The sequence below is a fragment of the Cygnus atratus genome, chromosome 4 (assembly GCF_013377495.2).
Source record: "Cygnus atratus isolate AKBS03 ecotype Queensland, Australia chromosome 4, CAtr_DNAZoo_HiC_assembly, whole genome shotgun sequence".
In the NCBI taxonomy this organism is placed as follows: Eukaryota; Metazoa; Chordata; class Aves; order Anseriformes; family Anatidae; genus Cygnus; species Cygnus atratus.
In genome coordinates this window covers 28,474,943-28,495,096 of record NC_066365.1, presented here as the reverse complement: position 1 = coordinate 28,495,096, position 20,154 = coordinate 28,474,943, and the positions used below count along the sequence as shown (strand labels likewise).

General features: G+C 37.8%; 1 protein-coding gene across 3 annotated transcripts in view; it reads right to left on the bottom strand.

Moving 5' to 3' along the window:
• Positions 1-20,154, bottom strand: part of MARCHF1 (membrane associated ring-CH-type finger 1) — a 235,334-nt gene that overhangs the window by 35,553 nt on the left and 179,627 nt on the right. For 2 of the 3 annotated variants that reach the window (XM_035550499.2, XM_035550508.2), the window contains 2 exons: positions 15,983-16,033; positions 3,745-3,824 (listed from right to left, as the gene is read on the bottom strand). In XM_035550499.2, coding sequence (XP_035406392.1) covers positions 3,745-3,824; positions 15,983-16,033 — 131 coding nt within the window. Of the gene's footprint in view, positions 1-2,725; positions 3,461-3,744; positions 3,825-15,982; positions 16,034-20,154 lie in introns of all 3 variants that reach the window. The other variant, XM_050710439.1, reaches the window with a different exon arrangement.

Genomic DNA, 20,154 nt, shown 5'->3' with positions numbered 1-20,154 from the left:
ACATATCAACGTGTTCCACTGCCAGTAATTCCCAAAGAAGTAAAGCAAAAAAAATTAAAATAAAATAAAAAATTACCTACCCAAACACTTAGAGACAAAATAACTGGCACCAGGAGAGGTTTAAGATTCCTCTGCTACTTCCACACACTCACCCAATCTGGTAAGTGTGTGGACATTCCTCTCAGATGGTTTTGTCATATCAATTAGAAAACAGGAATATTTTTGATGAAAAGATGAAGAAACACCTCAAGAATACATAATTTCCACATCACAAACAGCTGTTGTAATTCCAGTCTTAGAACAATTATAACAAAAAAGCTTCTTATACTTCTCACATAGAAAAGTGGTTACTGTATACATGCAAATCACTGTTGAAATGCAAATTATTTTTTTTTTCACAAGAAGCAAGCTTGTGAATATGAAGAGAAAAATGCCACAGATCGTGAGTTAACAAAGTGCATAGGCCTGTCCTGGAAACCAGAAACTACAGTAGTAACAACACGTCTTCCTTTTTCTTCGGCTGTCTGGAAACTGTAAGATAACTTACCAGCTACAAGAAATTAACATGCTACTGATTTTGTAACATTCTTCCTCAATGCATTATCATCATTACAATACACCTAAGTAATGGCAGCAAATAATAAAGCATTACCCTGACAATGAAGAAAAGATCATGATTCTTGACAAATTTTGCACAACAGGCCAAGCTGAGTTTAACTCTTGTCATTCAAAGAGCATCTCCATGGACAGCAAGCACTGAAACAACCCCTATCAAAAGCTGTCAACCTTCCTCTACTAAACAAGAGCCAAGCAGAAATGTTTGCATGCACATCCAAAAATTCCATCCTTGAACAAGCTTCAAGTCTTGCAAAAAGTGTCTGAATTATTATAATAAAATTGAATGGGTTAAGAAGACAGACAGAAGACTGGAGCCCACATTCTGTCTGAAAGCAATGTCTAAGTTTATGGACTCAGGCAGCAGTGAGGATGAATCTATATGAGACAGTTACAAAGCTTTGACTTTAATTTACCTGTTAGATTTTTTTATATGGTATAGTCAAGCCTGTAGAAATACCCATACTGAAATAATTTCATTTCTGTTTTTGAGTATTTATATTCAGTTAATAATGACTAAGTGGCCCTATTATTTAGGTACTGTCCCTACTACAGTGGATCTTCACTACATGCTGGCTTAGTCGTTCAAAAACTTAAGACAACTCTGCAGCTGTTGAAGTAGTTATCTGTGCACCTCCCTCCACCGTACCATGCAGACATACTTCAAGTGCTTCAAAAACATATAACACAGTTACAGAAATACAAAGAAACAGCAGTAGTGGTAAGGTAAAGAGGTCCCAAGCCTGTGGTGTGGTCCCATTGTGCAAGCTGATGTACAGACACAGTTGGACTTTACTCAGAAGACTCTTAAATTGTCACGTCAGACAATGGTCAGACAGTTGAAACACCCATTCTTGCTTGGTAAGTGTAACAAAGAGTGCATGGCACTAGCCGTATAAGTAATGGCTTCTCTCTCTTGCTATGAAAAAGCACAATGTCTGCATGTTATCCTTTATCTTTTTAACACTAGGATCTTTGCAGTGTGTTGCTAGGTTGAAGTATACTGTGAAACTGCATGACATGGTATACCCAACTTCCTCATTCTGACTGTTTACATTTCCATGCAAATTTCTTCCCAGCAAAGAAAAGTGAGAAGTTTTTGGTTACCATATCAAGAAACTAAGTCTGATCCTCATTTACACTTTGTAGATGAGAGTCAATGTTGGCACACAAGTTTTCAAAAAAAAAAAAAAAAAAGAAATACTTGTTTCAGTTCTGTTAAACTTACGGGACGGCACATTTTCATTTACCACCAAATTAAGTAACTCAATTCCCCACAGTTTTCTACTCCAAACTGAGGCATTAGTTCAGAAGCAGCCAGTTTGCCCTCATTTCCAGGGAAAAATGCACACCTTTTGATAGCATGCTTCACCACAATGATATCAAACTGTCAGACGCCAATTCTTCTCCAAACTAGAGAGAACCGTTGGAGTTGCTTTTTCGTTCTCAAAGCTTATTTTAAAACTTATTCTGCCCAAGCATCCTTTGTATTGTTCCAATCTTTGTGATAGCTACCGAACAGCCTCTACATGTTCACAGCGTAGCGGTGTTCAGCAGCGCACAGTACCATACAACTTATGCCTGACTGGAAAGTCTGCTTTGCAGGCACCATCCATCAGATTGCTGTGGTAATGGCAGCTCTAGAGGACACTGAATCAAGACCATAAACTTACTCCATGTAAGTCAATGAAAAGTGACAAAGAGGGACCAAAGCTAGATTTGAACTGATCACCTCAGAGTGAAAAACTCTGTATCCCATTGTATTGAGCTACCTGGCACTCTGCCTCATTCTCTGGTTCTGGCTGCAGATTTAAAACACAGCCATACTCTGCCGGAGTGCATGCTGTGTCCACCTTCATAAGGTAAAACCTAGCAGAGAAAAACATTTGGTTTCCTTGCAGAATTACTGTTTTTAAGTAAGAGAAATGTACCTTCAAACTGATACATGCTAACTTCTCTATAGCAGAGGTTTTTGTGTTATTTCTTACAGCCTGTCTAGAAGTTTACGACTGAGAAACAGTGACAGAAAGCGGTCAAGAGAAGGGCACGTAGCTCATGGTGGTGAGAAATTCCTTGTAAGAATGTTAAATCTTTCTTAGTGAGGACTAACCTGCATACTTCTAAATCATCAGACCAGTCATCATACAACACTGGAGGCTTCTGAACAGCATCAGTCACAGTGGGCCCTGCCCCAACAGGTGCTCCATCATCTGGGACTGCCAGAGCATCACTGCCAGAGCCTGCCTCTGCAAAGGAGTCCTTCATATCTTTATTGCATCTAAGGTAAGAAGATGCAGGCTGCCGATCTCTGCAGTAGCTTTTCTCCTTGCTTTTTCCGCATTTTCTTGAAGAGATCTTTGCTTCCTGAGATGATACTGAAGACTGTGATTCCTTAAACCTCGGAACCCTTCTTCTGCGATGATTTAAAGTAGGATTTTCAGGGTCAGATACCTCTTGCTTCTTTTTCCCCATTGTCCCCAGAGTGACAAGTTCAACAGCATTATTGTTTGAGGACCCATCCTGGTTACTGCATGATCCCTTAATCCTTCTCCCTCTCCTGGACATTCTGGCTTTTTCTCTTGCTCTCCTCCTAGCCTGAGCCCACTGACTCTCATCTGAGGATGATGACGAATCAGATGCATTCCAGCTGGATTTTGCAGCCTTGGGATGTAATTTACAGTCTTTCCCCTTTTCTGTATGATCACCATTGTCTCCAGTCTCTCGTTTCCGCCTAAACCTTCGTTTTACTTGTTTCCTACCAGACTCCCTATTAGAAGGGGTCAGCACCATGACAGGGGTTGCATGTTCAAGCTCATCTTCTGACAAATCATGCAAGGCAGTAGATCTAGACGAAGCGGTAAGCGAAGGAAAGGGATGGAAATGATAAGAGTATGTGGAAAGAAACAGAGAGAGAGAAGTCACAAAAAAAGGATGAAAATGAGAACATGAATTGTAATTTGAAAAACATGAGACTGAAAAGCAAAACCAGAAACAAAGGAGATCAAATGAAAACTAAAGTCTATGAAATTATGAACAGTGCTAAGCACAAGCAAGAGCTACGTACTATTTAATACAGACAACAACTAACAAGTATCAGGCAGATTAAAGTATACTTTTCTCAGCACATACCTACAAATGTCCTGAGTGGAAGGGCAGACAGACAATCGTGACTGACTCCTGGGAGCTGTTCCTGTTGTAGGGCTGCTTGCCTGTTGAAATAAGTTAGACAGTTTGGAATCTTTGTCCATGAAATACATTGCAGATATTTTACTGCTTTGCCACATGATTACAAAATTAAAGTAACTGCTACTGCTGTTCATAGCGTATTCTTGAACACATGCAAGATCACAAATTACAGGAAGCCTGACCAAAAGCAAAACCTATTTGTGGAACTAAATATGACTGAAGTGTTTCAGCTCTCGTTTGCTCATGACTACTTTTTGTCACTGTTTGAGGAAGCAGCTTTCAACATTTGAGACTTCAGTTTGGTTTTCATCTACTGTAAATGTCAGATGGGAAAGATGTTTTTATTTTCATGCAATCGAACAACCATGATGATTCCTTTCAAAATGGAATGAAGGGCATTTACATTATGCTGAGTGATGATAAGCATGAAGTAAACTTATGACAAGTGGACTAACAGAACACTGAGAAAATTAAAGTATGTTTTAAAAGGTTTTCAAGGCAATCAGGTCTTCTAGAAGAACTGAAAAATATGAAACTGATGAGGCTGAGAAGACCAAAGTGCAGGCTGCAACTCTACAGAGCTGATCACATTCTCAAACAGCAGGAGAGAGATAAAACATGTTTAGTATATAGCATTTTGCTCATAAGGTTGTTGCTACAAATTGCAAACTCAGTTGCTCAATACTTCCACCGAAAACATATTTTGATGGCGTTAATAGCACACCATTTCAATCTGCCTCACATTCTTCTGGCAGCATAACTGTATGGAATCCAAATTTAAATCCCAGGCTTTGTGATTCTTCATTCACGTGGTACAGTATTGTGTGAAAAGGATTTAATATATAGCATTCTTAAGGCCATGATGTTCCTTTAGCTGTTAAGGATATTATCTTTCAGTATGGAACTGTCTCATTGTGAGTGCCACTGCCAAATGGAGACAAAATAGTATAAGCCTAAGAGTATCACAACATCATGGACCATATACAGGGAAAGAATGACTATTAAGCAATAGTACAAAGATACAAAGCACAAATAACACAAAGATATAAAGACTGTCATCCCAAGATTTTGTACTAGTAAATCAAATTCAGTTATATACAGGGTCCATAATTGCAATTATTCCTAGCTCACCTTTCAGAAACATTTTTGTGGTGTCAATTTGAAAATTAGGTGTACAAGCAAAAATAAGTAAATACAGCAAGTATCTTCTGACACTTTGCTTTTATCCAAGGTACTCAATATCCTTTATATTGCTTTGCATTTTTGCTCTTAATCGACTACTGGGAGAGACTTGAGAACAATGTTTTTGAATCAAAATAATCTAGCTTTAGGAATTCAAGCACCCCTTTTTACTTCTTTATATGCTAATATATCAACACCAAAATGTTACTAGTTCTTTACTACTAGTTCCACAAAATGAATCTTAGAGGTACGAAAATGAAGCTAACATGAGAAATTAAATTGATAAAGCATTTAAACACAATCCTAATGTTCAAATGGTGTTTCAATGACTTGGTCCACCAGGCAGCGGAGGAACATTAGAGTGTCTGCAGTCTAATGCTGGAAAAAAAGGAGAAGGATCAATGAAATAACATGTTTATATTTCAAATCTTTTTCTACAAAAGCAACATTTGAGTTACTTCTTCTGTGAAGGAATATTAAATGTTCTTACACACATGAGAAACAGATGGCATACGGATGGCTGGGTATATAATCTTGTTCCACCTCAGTCTCTGTGATCAGTTTTAAGTGCTTAGGTATACCTTAAGTCATTTGCACAGCTACTTAAGGAAGAAAGATGCAGACATGAGCAGCAGAGCCATGCTGTCGGGCTACATGCTGCTACTGTGTGAGAAAATATCCCTCCAGATATACACCAGGTGAAGAACTGCTGTAGAAACCCAGCCCCAGAGTCGAGGGTGTAGGGTGTACTACTGAATTCATCCCTTGTGACTAGTTCCCCTTCCCCCCCTGCCTTGCAGCTGCAGGACTGTACCGGTGCTTCTTTCAAGTTCAGTGCAATATAAGGGGGTCAGGCTTGCTCTTCAACGGTAGATAGGTTATTCCCATGCCACAAAGGCAAGATTTACACCACCTAGCCACAAGCCTTATGCTTTGAAGGGGCAAGGAGAATGCCAAAACTGCACTGTGATGGTGCAGTAGTTCTGCACAAGTTCGAGAAACCTCCAGCAGCTATTAAAGCAGGAAGCCAGCTAGGCAAGTCTTAAGAGGGTTGGAATCAAGACAAGAATTAAAACAAATTATTTGAAAAGCTTTTACACTTATTATTTAGGGCTGGAGACAGGTGGAAATCTAATTATTTGAAGATAAAAATTACATTACTAGTTTGATTGCTTAAATCTTACATTTCACTCTCAGCTGCAAAGAGGTCTGGACTGTTTCAGCCCTGCCCAGGCACATTTACTTTCTAGTTCCCCAGCACCGGCATAATGACGTTATGTTCAGTTGCACAGTACTCAGATCAAGGTTTATTTTCTTCTAAAAACAATTTTCATCAAATTCCTGAAAAATGAATGCTTTTTGGTTGTTTGTCTAATCCCTATTGGAGCAAACCTGACATCTGAGCATGCAAAAAGCTTTTGCACTGATTAAATCCTCAGAAACAATGCAAGAAAAATCCAGCATGTCAAGTTATGGACCAGCTAATTCAGGTTCTGATCTCACAGCAAGTTCCATTCAGTAGGTTTCTACAACTTTTAAATACAAATGTTGATTTTACCTGCTTTAAAATAGCCTTTAATGGTAACATGAGCTGATGGAGCGATTTCTAAAACTGAGAAAAAAGTGTTTCTGGTACTCATTTTCTGATGCCTACTTGCAGTAAAAATAGACCCTTTCTGCCTCACAGGCACCAGAGGGCCTTATTTCATATACAACTCCAGCCTTATCTCTATATATTAAATAGGAGTGGAAGGCCCTCTTAATGTCCAGCATGTCCCTGCCAGCACACGTCGTACCAACAGAATCACTCCTGGGGAGTTAAGCTGGTTTTAAAAACTTGTCAGTTCCAACTCAGCTGAAGACCATCCCAAACCTTTACCATAAAACGCCTTTGCACTTCCACCCTAAGTTCTGTCAGCATAACCTGCACCTGTCTGCTCTTTGGTCCCAACACTGCCACCAGGTTTGCTTCATTTCTTTCCCTCTTAGCCTTCTCCTCTGCAAACTAAAATTCCCAAACTTATTTTTAATGAACATACATGCTGTTCAGCCCAGCAGCCCAAGGAAGATACCTAAAGGAGCATTTAGTTGGTATAATTAGAGGGCACAGCATGCAGCCATGCGCAAGTCCTAGGTTAGATCCTAGAATAGATATCCTTGTATCAGCAGAGCACGTTACTTCATGTGAGCAGCAGAAGGGCCGGGTAACACAAGCACAGCACTGCACACAGTTGTTCGGTTGGTGTTACCTTGGACTGCCTGCTATACTGTGCTATACGAAACACATCACTGAACAAGTCTATCAGCCCTGCTCATAACATAAGCTGTTATTTTCAGTCATCTTTTACTGACACCTTTAGTAACAAAACACAGAATCCTCTGGGTGGCACCATTTATTTTACAGGCAAATCTGACAAATGAAAACCACGATCATTTGAATAAATTCTGCTCATATCGTATCCACCCAGATAACAAGCTCTAATGGGAATGTATATACAACAGATGTTGGAAACAGTCTCAAGCACACAGGTCTTATTGTTATAATTGCATTGCTACGTGGCTATTTAGCACACTGCATATTTTGAGATAATGCACTTATTGAAGAGAGGGATCAGGTTGATGCTGTGGGCTCCAGTCCCATTTGGCAGGAAGAATAATGAATTCTTTTAAAAATAGTATCCCTTGAGTGGATGTCTATTTCAGACGGCACAGATACTGTACAGCTCATCAGAATGGGAAAACTAAACCAGCACCATACTAATTTTATCATAGCAAACTATATCAGCAGCTTAATTAAATGTAGTAACTCAAAATAAAGTTGTCTGACAATCCATTTATAAGCAAGGCAGCTTATTTCTCTACGAGATCAACACCAGGACGGTGCTGGAGGGATAATGCCAACTCCAGCTGATTAGGTTTGGCACTTCAAAAGTGGTGTTAGTAGAGATTCCCCAGTCACCACCTTCTGCTGTCTTGGCCACCTTCTTGCTGTCTTTAGGTGAACTCTCTCATCAAGGCTATGCAATTCAATTAACAGACATGACAGGGTGCTTACTAAATTATTTTTGATATGTTTAACAGGAGTTGGTCATATGTTTTCCACAAAGAATACTGGTAAATATGGCATTTTCAGGACAAGCAAGATAATCATTTCTCTCACACAAGGAGGCTCTAATATCACACGTCTCCATGTTAAAAGAGTTCAAAGACAGAAATGGGGGGCAGAGTGACACGCAAACGATGAAAACAGTAAGAATTTCCAGTCCACATGGCCTCTTTGTGGATGTTCGAGATCTGATAGAATTTCCAAGTTAACAACAGAAAACGAAGAGTTCTCACTGACCAACTACTGCTTACACTGCACGTTGGAACTAGCACAGGAACACAGCTCTTGTTCTTTTTAAGGGGAAAGGGCTCTATTTTCACCTCACAGGAGAGCTCGGTAACAACATGTTCCACAAATGCAAAGCATTCATACCTGAATAGACATGCTTTAAAATAACAAACCAGATGTAATGGACAGCTGACATAAAATGTCCTCAGAGATACCCCCAGAAAGGCAAATGAATCCTCTAATGCCTCTGTTCTGAATAAGGATGGCCAAAGGCATTTCAAGAAGCTCCTCATCCTACAACACTGCTTAAGCAGAAAGTCTGAAAATTGCGGGAAGGTAGGGCAGGCAGGGAATATGACTAATGCTTTTATGCTCGCAGTAAGTATGCTTTACAGCAGCAATGTATCACAGAATCCTCCAGATCCCACCAGCCAATACAGTTAAAAAGGTGAAACTCTACCCTAATCAAATAATGGCACACTAAGGAACAGATACCTTAGAAGATTATAGCAGTTTGCACAGCAATAAGCTCAGCAGGAGATCCAGTCTGCATACTTTCATCTGAAAATCCTGCTTTGTAAACAACGCAACTTTTTAAGGGAACCATCAGTCTTCATTAACTTTTATTTGGATAATTTCTCGGGTCTAGAAAGATCAAAAACATGGTTAAAATGACCCAAGCTCAAGTCCTGACCTATAGCCAGGTATATCTTACAACATCTGCCTTGAGATGGCATTCCAACTTGAAACTGAAACTTATGCTCCTTTTTTTTTTTTTTCCCACTTTGGTCATTCACGATGGAGTTCCTGCTTTCAGATCTAGACATTATTACTGTCTGACTGATGGCTTTCCAGCAACCATTAAATGAATCAGAAGGTCACCTCTGTTCTGTTTTCTTTCACAGCAAAGTTTGGTTTTGTGTTTTTTTGGAAATCATTTCCTGCACAATTCTTCCCCAAGCCTTTTCTTTCTCTCCTGTTTTCCTTTCCTTCTATCTGCCTCTGGAGAGACGGAGTAAAGGGAGACACAGAGGGTAACACAGAAAGTAAAGGGTAACACAGAAAGAAGGAGAAGAAATATACTTATGACTTGGCTGAACGAAACTGTTCTGCTCCTTTGAAACTCAGTATGATCACACTAAAGAATAGTGATTTAGATTTCAAACCAAAGCAGGTTTACCTTCCACTAAAGAAAAATCAAAATCACAAGTGGCAAATCTATCCTGCTATTTAAAAAATTAAACTAACAAAGACAATGGCAAATTTGAGTTGTAGATTCAATAAGCTTCTAATTTCTTTTCTTTCGTCTTACTGAGCTATGTTAACCTTTATTTTATAGGTAGAAGTTCTACGCAAAATTCCACTCTTCCTCTATACCCAGAAGCATTGGTAGCTAAGCTTTGAATTACCAGATGGATTATAGTTTGCAAAACTCTTTGTATTGCAGTCCTGCAATATTTTTGATTCATGACTCTCTTCAAATGCTTCAGGATCATCTTTTTAGGCATTATCACTTTGTTAATAAAAATGTTATTTAGTTCCTAGAAAAACATAACGCTATTCATTGATTCACTGACTTAGGCGACTGAAACCCAAGGGGAGCTGGTCTTCTTCCAGAAGCTGCAGAGCCCTGAAGCCAGCAGCTCCTGACTGTCTGGAAGGAGGTAGATGCAAACGTAGCCTGAGGAAAGGTGAAGCACAAACCATGCATCTCCTTTGCTATTGGATTTTGCAGTATTTTAGTTACAAACTAGTCAGGATCAGTATTCATAGTTTAGATTTTCTCTTCTGAAGAGGGGTATGTATTTCTACTTATCCCTCCAGCTGCAGGACTTAAAGCCTCAAAATATTCCTGTATACTCACCAGCTTTCACTCATATGACATTCCCGCAGTTCTCCCATGAGTGCACATGTATGCGAGAGCACACGCTTGCCCCACTGTTTGCTTGGTCTGATGGACTATTAAGGAGAAGGACTGAATAAATTCCCATCTGTGAGGATATCATCATTATATTTGAACAACTGACTCTGGTGTCTATTTAATATTTAATTATTCTGTCCCTAAGGAAGAGAGAAGTCTAAATGTCCCAGAGTGAGAGAGCTGCACAAAGAATATTGATATGACTAAGCCAAAAGACAGTGAAACCCCAACAATACATCATTATGAAAAACAGGTGACACCGTGTTTTTTGAAGTGCAGAGAACCTCAGACTGAAGCAAAATAATAATTTTGTATCAGTGTGGAAATAAAGTCTGCTTGATTGGATTCTTTTTAGGACAAAGACCTGAAATGTGCTTTCAAGTGCCATATATGTGAAAAATGGCTGTATAAAAATTTCCAGCAGTATGTATGGAGTAGGTCTGTTATGGATCATAATTTTTGTTGAAAACTGAACGGTAAGTGTATGTCGTCACTTGAATACCATGCTTACTGGAAACAAATCACCTATATGGTATTATATATCATAGGACAGAGATGAAATCAGTGATAAAATACTTCTGCCTCCTTATCTACAGAAGTGGAAATTATATATAAGCATTATGCACAAAGTACACTTGTATAAACACATAAAATTAATACATTTCAAATACCCAATTTGTCAGGATGTGCTGGTGTGGCACATTTAGCAATACTCAGTATAAACTGTTGGCAAGAATTACAATTTAAAAAACCACAATCTGTATGAAATATTACGCCATATTTTTGCATGTATTCCTTTTCATTAGAACACTAGTTTAAAACATGTCAAGTGTATCCAAGAATAAATTGAAAATACATCTTCTACTGGTTGTCCCCTGAAACTGAGATATAGTTAATGCAATTTTATTTACAAGTTCAAATTTCAGGCAGATTTAAGTAATTCTGCAGCTCTGCCTTTTGTTAAGCTTACTGTAAATGAAGATTAAATTCTACGGAGAAGCCACAAAGCATCCTGTAGAAGAAGAAACCACACATTTACACCTAAGAGAGGAAAAAAAAAAGCAATAATTTTTATGCCATTGCATCTAGTTCTAGTTTTTGTTTTTCTCTGCTCTGTGTTTTGATGAACAAAATACTTTTCACTAACTTGTTTACTTTGTACTGGTGTTTTTTACAGTAATAGAATCATAATGAGAGTTAAGAGCTAAGCTAGTCTTCACCTTTGATATTAATGATTCTGTTTATGAGCAAGAAGAATCATTTGGATGACTAAGATACCATTAACACTCAAATTTTAATGCCAGTTTTGTATACACTATATTATTCACTGTAACAGTGCTTTTGAAGGCTGACATTTTACACTTTACAAGAGCAGGGACTTGTTTTTTCATGGTTTATTTTTTGCAACTAAGATTTCTCAGTTCTGATGAGATAGAGCATTACATTTATTTTTATATTGACTTCTTAATGTTATTTTAAAACAAAGTTCATTAAAGAAAACTAGGAGTTACACTTTGAAAAGACTGAAAAAAACACCATGGCAATCTGAAGAGAACTGTCATTTATGACAGGTGTGAGATTGGGACTGAATAGGAAGAATAGCACAGATGGATCCACTATTAGCAGTACAGTCCCCTGTAGCAAAATGTTAGGGGTCACACAATTACTCTTTAGGATTCAATCACACAACAGCTATTCTGGAGATGCTGCAATCCTCTCTCACAAACTGACTACCTCAAAACAATCAATAAATTGGCAACAATTTCACCTAAAACTTTAGTGAGCACTGCTTTGACATGCTGGTGTCTTTTGGTTTTCATTTACATTTACTGAGAGGAGCCAGACGTGACACAGGCAATCAGTACAGAAATCGCCTAGGGTGGAGATAAACAAGACAAACACAGAGTGGAACTAATTTTTACCTCCTTTACTTTCTTTGTTGGTTTTCATCTTCTAAAATAGACCAATGAATATAATCACAATGAATATTCTGAAACGATCACCCCACTTCTTCCCGATGTAAATCAACCAAGTTTTATTAGAAAGATGCTTCAGAGACTTGTAAATAAAAAGTATTCTAACACCTGCTCCAGGCTTTTAAGAAGCAATTGAGCCAAAACAAAAATCAGGCAATTTGCTCCAAGTCTGAGGTTCGCTGAAAAATAAGCCCAAAGTTCCCATCAGAGAATCTGAAATCTTACTGCAGAGAAAGCATCCTCCTCTAAGGAGCTCTTGATTCATACTTAACATGCAGAAAGATAATTACAATGTGCTAGAAACATTTCTTCCAGAAAGCATTTTAACACGACCAGGAAGCCTCACAAACACATACAAGCATAACCTCTATGGGCTGTAATTCAAACACAAGACTTTTTCTACTGGTTAACCACAACAGAAAGAAATGAATCCACCAGATTCTTCTCAGATTAAATTTCCTCATAAATTATTCACATATTTAGGAAGACATAAACAATTTACTGAGAAAAGCTACAGTGCCAAGAACTAACTGATGGCAAATAGCTAATGAACGAAGTCATTTTTTTCATTTACTTAGAGTTTAAATACACCCAGAGAAAATAATTCTAATTCTGAAATCCAGAACGGTGCTTAAGACTACGTCTGGGAGATGGGTGGGAGAGAAAGTCTAAGGGTTAAAAAGACAAAAGGAACACAATAGCAAGGCTGGTTCATAACTCACATTTCCAGTACTTCTATGTTTTTATTAATATAGGCTTTGAAAGCCCTTCTCAGGAATCAGGGCTCCACTTTGTCACTATGAAGTAATAGGAATTGCAGGTCAGTCCCAAAGAGGACCCATCGCTCCCAGTGCTAGCAGGGCAGAAGGCAACAACACCTGTTTATCCATTTATTGATTCTGCGGGAAAAAATCTACGTTATTACCAGAAGTGTGGCACAGATTGGACACCAATGCATTTTCCTAATCACCTCTGCTTGGAAAACCAACCGAAGTAGTTGCTCTTGGAACCCCAGGGCAGTTTTAATGACGTATAGGCTGAAGGTAATGAGTGAACGTCCCAGATGGATACCCACTGAAGAGAGCCATAGCTGCCTGTCAGTCAGCAGCACGAGGACAGAGGCAGAGTAGGGAAGATGGAGAATACAAAATGATGTGAGACTACTTTAAAACCCTGCAATTAACTCAGTGGTTACCACACAGGTGGGATACTTAAGGTCACAGTAATGAGCTGGAACACACACAGATGGATGAGTGAATTAGCTTGGAGAAATGCTCTCTCTCCCTCCTGCCTGCCGAGCAAAATGCTGCTGGCAAGGCGCAGGAGTGCTGAGTGCAGGAGGGGTGAAGCACCATGCTTTACAGGGATAAGGGACAGTGCGAGCTGCAGCCCTGCCATGCTCAGTGTTCACCTGCTCTTGCTCACAAACAACATGGTACTTGGTTCGGTACTGAGTCAGGTAAACAGAATGAAAGTGTAGGATTTTGCTCTTCTCCTCCCATATTGATAAAACACTCAATTTCTCATGTTAAAAAAATCTCTCACTCTTAGAGCTATGCAATTTCATAGTTACAAGAAAATAATCTGTAAATGACTGGCCTAATTTTATGCTAGTACATGTACAGAAACATATTGGCCAGCTATTATTTTATTTACTTGGTAACATGTATCACAGTGGACTTTGCAAACAATTGTGTTCAAATCATATCTAAACACATTAGGTTTTGTCTTCACATTTGGCCAGATTATTACTGAAATTCTTGTCAGAAATGTACATGCAAGATAAGAAAAATCTTCCCAACATCCTACATTTTGGCACTCTCAGTGGACAGCAGAACTGAACTGTAAGACTCAAGTATGGATTTCTTCCCCCCCTCTAGGGAGTGGTGGATTTTAAAATCTATGGATTAAATAGGTACATAATAACTCGTAGCTGGTACATGGCAAATCAAAGCTATTCCTTCTCATTATGTCCAGATAAAACATATCAAATGTTCAACAATTCAGTTTAATCTGTATTACCATGCAATTCAGAGTTAATGTACCTAGTATGCAAAATTGCCTGAGCATGTTCTGCAAACCTCAGGTGTCCTCTTTAAGGCTAAAACACAAGTTGAATGAATAAACAGCTTAAGACCGTTACGAAATATGAATCTGAATGAAGGCTAATTTTTATGTCAGTTGAGATACTTACTGCGTACAGGATCTGACACTGCACAGAATGCAACTCTTGCCTTTGGTATTTAGTTTATGTCATCCAGAAGCCTCCAATTTTGTTTTGGGATGCAGTATATGTTACTATTACTTTGTACCATGTGATAGTAACCTGAAAAGTCAGGTATTTGCTTTTGTTTTCTTTCACATACATATTCTCCCATTGTATGAAAAAAGGCATTTTGAATCAAACAATGGACTGCAAACTAGATTTCTAAGCAAACATCTTTCAGCATTAGGAAAGCTTCACTAGCAGGTAGTTTCACAAAAACAGAAACAAGTGTTTCTGAGAATCCTGCTTATAATAGTTAAAAAGGTGCAAGCACCCTTTCTAATAAGCATCTATATTGATTTCTGTAGAAACTATTTTAAACTAAATGTCACTGAATGTCTCATACCACTGAATATATTTATGATATGCCTCTTTGTAACACATGTCACATAAAAAAGTAGAAAAAGCAATATCAAATCCACGTAATTTTACAATGATTGTAAATATAGACATGCCTTTAAAAATGTTACTGAAAATAATATATATAATTGACTGAGATCAAGCTTGTAAGAATATAATTAGGTGTTTTTTAAAAATAGCCATCAAGTCAGGAAGAGATTCTGCTACATCCCAGAACAGAATAGATATAATGTACGTGTTTTTCCCTGCCTTTTTTTTTTGTTCTTCTTACTATAAAAATATAGTATATATAGCATATAGCTGGTTTCTTTAACTAAGAAATCACTTTTTTTTTTTTTTTTTTTAAAGAGCTCTTGGAAGAAAACATTTTTACAATGTGTATCCCAGAGACAAGAGTACGGGGGGGGGGGGGGGGGGGGAGGGATGTACCCCCAGAGACAATAGTACAATGGATGTTGTTCTTACTCTGGATGCAAAAAAAAATAATCTTTACATACAAACATAAAGCATGGCAGATGTTTAGACTGGGATTCCAAAATACTGAATTTTTAGCTTTAACTTCCTGTAAATTCTGGCTTTTTGGCATAGATTTCAGCCACATCTGAACCAAAAATTTACAAAAGGAGGGTTAAAAACAAAGGACTGCAGTCTCATTCTGCCTCTCCCTACAGCTTCCCTTCTCTGTTTCCTAGAAACTAAAAACTATCTAGATATACAGCCCTGGCTTCAGTGAATCATAAATTCCTGTAAAAAGAATTCAGAGTTCACACATTACAGCAACTATTATTTGGGTGGGGCAGGGGGAGAAAAATTAAGCAGCAATTCTACCTTAAGCTAAAGCATTAATGTAACATTACATTAATGTTAATTAATGTTAGCAGTTGTGGAAAGCAAGTGTAAGAAGTCCACCTGTTACTTACTTATTATTATTACTACACATATTAAAGTCATGACTAATTGTATACCTATACTTTAAGATGGATTTTATTTGGTAGCCATAATGAATACGCAGCAAAAACTCAAAATGGGATGTTTATAAAGAAAACACCAGAAACGCATATGTAATTAAATGAAGCACTATATTGTATTTGATAAATTTAGTTTTCTTTAAATTCCTCATAAAGGGAATAGATTTTACATACCTTTGAAATATTACTTGATCGACTTGTGGAACGCCCTGGGGATTTGTCATTCTGCAAAACAAAATTAGAAGATGAAAAAAACGTATAGCAACTTCTACCTAAGAGAAAATTGTACTCTTTTTGTGATTGTGAATGCACAGAGTTTCTCTTCTGGTATTTTTCCTTCAGGTTGGAAACGGAATACACAGTGGAAGAATGCTCAACAACTAAGCCATTACAACATTCATGTGACTTACATCAGCAAAAGCTGACAGAAGGCCTGCAAGAAAACAACGTTAGCACCTAATTGCTTTTTTTTCCTTTGTTGTTGTTGTTGGGTTTTATAACAGCATTTTGATTGAAAAGTTGATGTACCACCATAGCTTCTCGTGCAACCTGATGCTCTTGTATGAACAGAAACGTTGTGTGACAAATAATAAAACCCACCTAGTTACTCTAGGGTAACTTTTTGAGCATAGCCCTGTCCAAAAAAGTTGAGTTCATCATTCAGGAAGATTAAAGAGCTCTATACGACTTCATGCCCAAACACCTCCTGAGAACAACAAATTGTAACTAGTCATAGATACACCAATTTAACACCTACCCACCCTCTTCTGTCACCCCCACAAACACACATGTAGGCAACACCAGGAGACTGAAACCCATTAATGAAGAATCCATTGATCAGCTACATTTCTAGAGCACAATACCGTGTGTTTTTTTTAATTGTTTGCTTTGGTTTGTTTGTTTTCTGGTAATTCAAATGAGGAAGTGAAGCAATCGTTCAATTATTTCTTCAGTATTTATGCTTATTTTGGAAAGAGTGCTCATCCCCATGGTAAATTCATGTTATGGCAATCACAGAAATGCTTTTCTCAGCAGTGAGAATATAGGCTCAAACACTAAGGTGAAGTATTTATAAAAATCAGACTGATTTTTACCTAGAAAGGGTTGAACTAGACACCCATTCATGCAAGAGTGTTAGATTATCTACTGGGGACTGAGGGGAAAGGCCCAAAAAACAAAGCAGAGCTTTCACCTGTGCAGCTTAATTTGGAACAGAAGCACCACCACAACAGGCTTACAAATAAGTTAATAATTTCCTACAAACATGTCAATACAAATCTTTTAACTTCATTATAACCCATCCTCATCTTTCTTTTCAAGAATGACAGAAAAACACAGAAGCTGCCCGTTAAAAAGTTTAAATTTGCTATACCATTAATGCTCATCTCTAGTCTAGAGAAAAAAAATATTTAGGAAAAAAATACTTTGCCATTTTTCTATTAAAACAGCTGCTTCAATTTCAACTCCAGTAGGCACACCAAAATGACGAACAGGCACAGATACATATTCATTTCTTAGTCTGTACAGAAAGCTCCAAACTGACTTGCTGTTTCACATACACCTCCTACAGCTCTCTTCCTTTAGACCAGGGGGTAGCTCATGTTTTTGTTCCGTCCCTCAGCACCATCCATCTTCTGCACTGCAACTATTAACATACTGCACTCTTTTTACTTTACCTTCACAAACAGTAGGTAGCACAAAATATTCCTGCCCTCAAAAAAACAGTGCCACTGAACTCCCCAACCACACATCATTCCCCATTTTATTCTACCACCCAGGCTAATTCTCAGGACTTAAATACCTGCAGGTTTGTCTGTCGGAGTTTCTTCATTTCCAGGAAGAATTAAAAAAAAAGTTTAAGTTATCATTCATTTATTATACCTTGTCCTTGAGGTAGGCCCTGCTTTGAGCAGGGAACTGAACCAAATGATTCCTTCTGACCTCAAGTATTCTATGATTTGATTATTATTTCTGTGATACATTATCCACTGTAGCTTGGGCAAATATGATTAATGAATTACTATTTTCTTATACTTTCTAGACAACACTCGATATATACACTTATGAATGTCTTCATTTATATCCACAGAAAATATACTTTGTATTTTCTGGGTCAACGTTCAGAGATGCTCAGCTCTGACCTCAAAATAATCGAAGTTATGGACCCATGAAATTAATTCCTCTTCCACAGTTGGGAATTACAAATGGGGTTCATAGTTGAGAAACTCCCTGCTAAAAGCATGCGACCTTTATCCTCCACCACTTGGCCTAAAGAAATATTTTGTATTTTCTGACAGTGGAGTGAACTCTGGAACTGCAACTTCCTTTCTTTTAATCATCTGTCATCAATGATCCATTTTTAAAATCTGTGCCTGGGCTGCAGCTCTCTAGGATTTTTACGTGACCCATTCTTCACTACAGCACGTATCTCCTTTACTTCAGCTACAACAAGGTCCAGACCCGCTGACAACTCTTAGCATCCAAACCGCGGAGTACTAGCTCATCCACTGAATGGTCTAGGTTGAGAGAAAGAATGCTGGCTCTCTACAGCTTTGGGAAATCAAGAGAAAAAATAGTGTTGTGTGTTTTTTTTTTTTTTTTTTTTTTTTTTAATCATAATCTCCCAGTTGAGGCATTCCACAGTGATTTATCCCAAGGAGGACACAAATAAAACTCAAAATGTTGCACTAAATAACCATATGTAAATCGAAGACAGAATTCCTCATTCAAGTTCACATTGAACTTGCATGACTGTTCATGCAAAGAAAGAACAGAATAGATAAGTTATGGAAATATCTCTTTTGATATGCTGTCCTTAAAGACTGCTTGTGTTCTATAATTCCATTATAATGGTTTATCTTTACGGAATACACACGTTGTTAAGAATAATTGATTCCTTTTCTTACCGTAAGTGAAGAGGAACTTACTGTATTGAAGAATATTTTTCTTACAAGCTTGCTAAACACTGATAGTAAAGATTGTTTCTCCGTGCATTCAGTATTATTTTACATTTGAAAGGTTATATCCAAAGAAATAGGTATTCAAACATCTATGCATATTCTTGTGCATCGCACAAATGTCTTATCATGTACTTCCAATCTGATTATTTGAGGGGGAAAAAAGTAGCATTCACCTTTTTGATTAACACGTCAAAGGAGGAATTGTTTAATGCCTGTAGCTAGGGTTTCTGATCTCCTTGACTGAGTTTTCTAAGTGTACACATGCAGAGTGCTGGCCCTTGAGCAACGCAAAACCAAAACATGCAGAACTATGTCTTGCTAAAATTCTGAAACTGCCTTTTTCTCCACTCAACAAAACACCTCCTTCCAAGAGTCCACAATAGACACGAGCCTTTTGGTTTTCTTTTTCAGCTCATTGTTAAACACTCAGGGTGTTCTCTGAAGTCTGCACTTTGCTTTTTTCTGTATTTAAACACTGTTCAAAAGCTCCTTGTTAACTTTGTACCAAAGGAGTCTTTATCACCCTATTATTTGAAGGAATGGAACAATTACATCCATCAACTTTAAAGTATTTTTCAGCACCTAGAATGATAATTAAAAAAAAAAAAACTTTTGCACTTCTGGCTGATACATTATTCAACGGTGGTGTCAATCAAGTAAAGCATGATGACCAGCATCGGAAACCAGGTTTCCATCTGGTGGGTAACTGGGACTTGGAAATTGTTCTGATTAAAATCTGGATGGAAATGAATATGAGGAGAAAAAAAACAGCATTTTGGTTCTTTGATTCATTCAAGTATCTTTTTGATATAAGTAGAAGGGTTTTATACAGGAAAAAAAAAAGCTTTGCACTAAACATACTAAACATTTCTCTGAAACAGACAATGCTCTGTTTCAAAAATGTCTTAACAGTGCATTGCAAAATATTTGTCCTTAAGAAAAATTTCACCAAAACAGCTTCCTGTTGAAATTCTGAATTTAGATTAATTAGCGTTTTTCATCGGAACACTTCGTTCCCCCAGAAGAAAGTAGCCAAGCAGCTTTATTCATTGTATGTTGCATTATGCAGTCCAAAAAAACACCCCGGGATGCCTCTCCTTACTTCCAGACATGCTGTTCCAGCAATATCTCATTTTTTCTTTCCTGTGTTACATCTGCAGACTTGAGACTGCTTATCCCTCCTGCTCCCTCCTCATAACCAGCAACTTCAAAAATAAAACACTAATCAGGTATCTCTGAAAATGTGATAGCATAGAAACAAGTTCCTATAACTATTTTACAGGAATATAGAAGAAAAGTAGTCTGTGTCTGTAAATTTCCCAATTTCTGTTGTACCAAGGTCATTTACAAGGATGCCATTGAAAATGAAATTCAACCTTCGATACA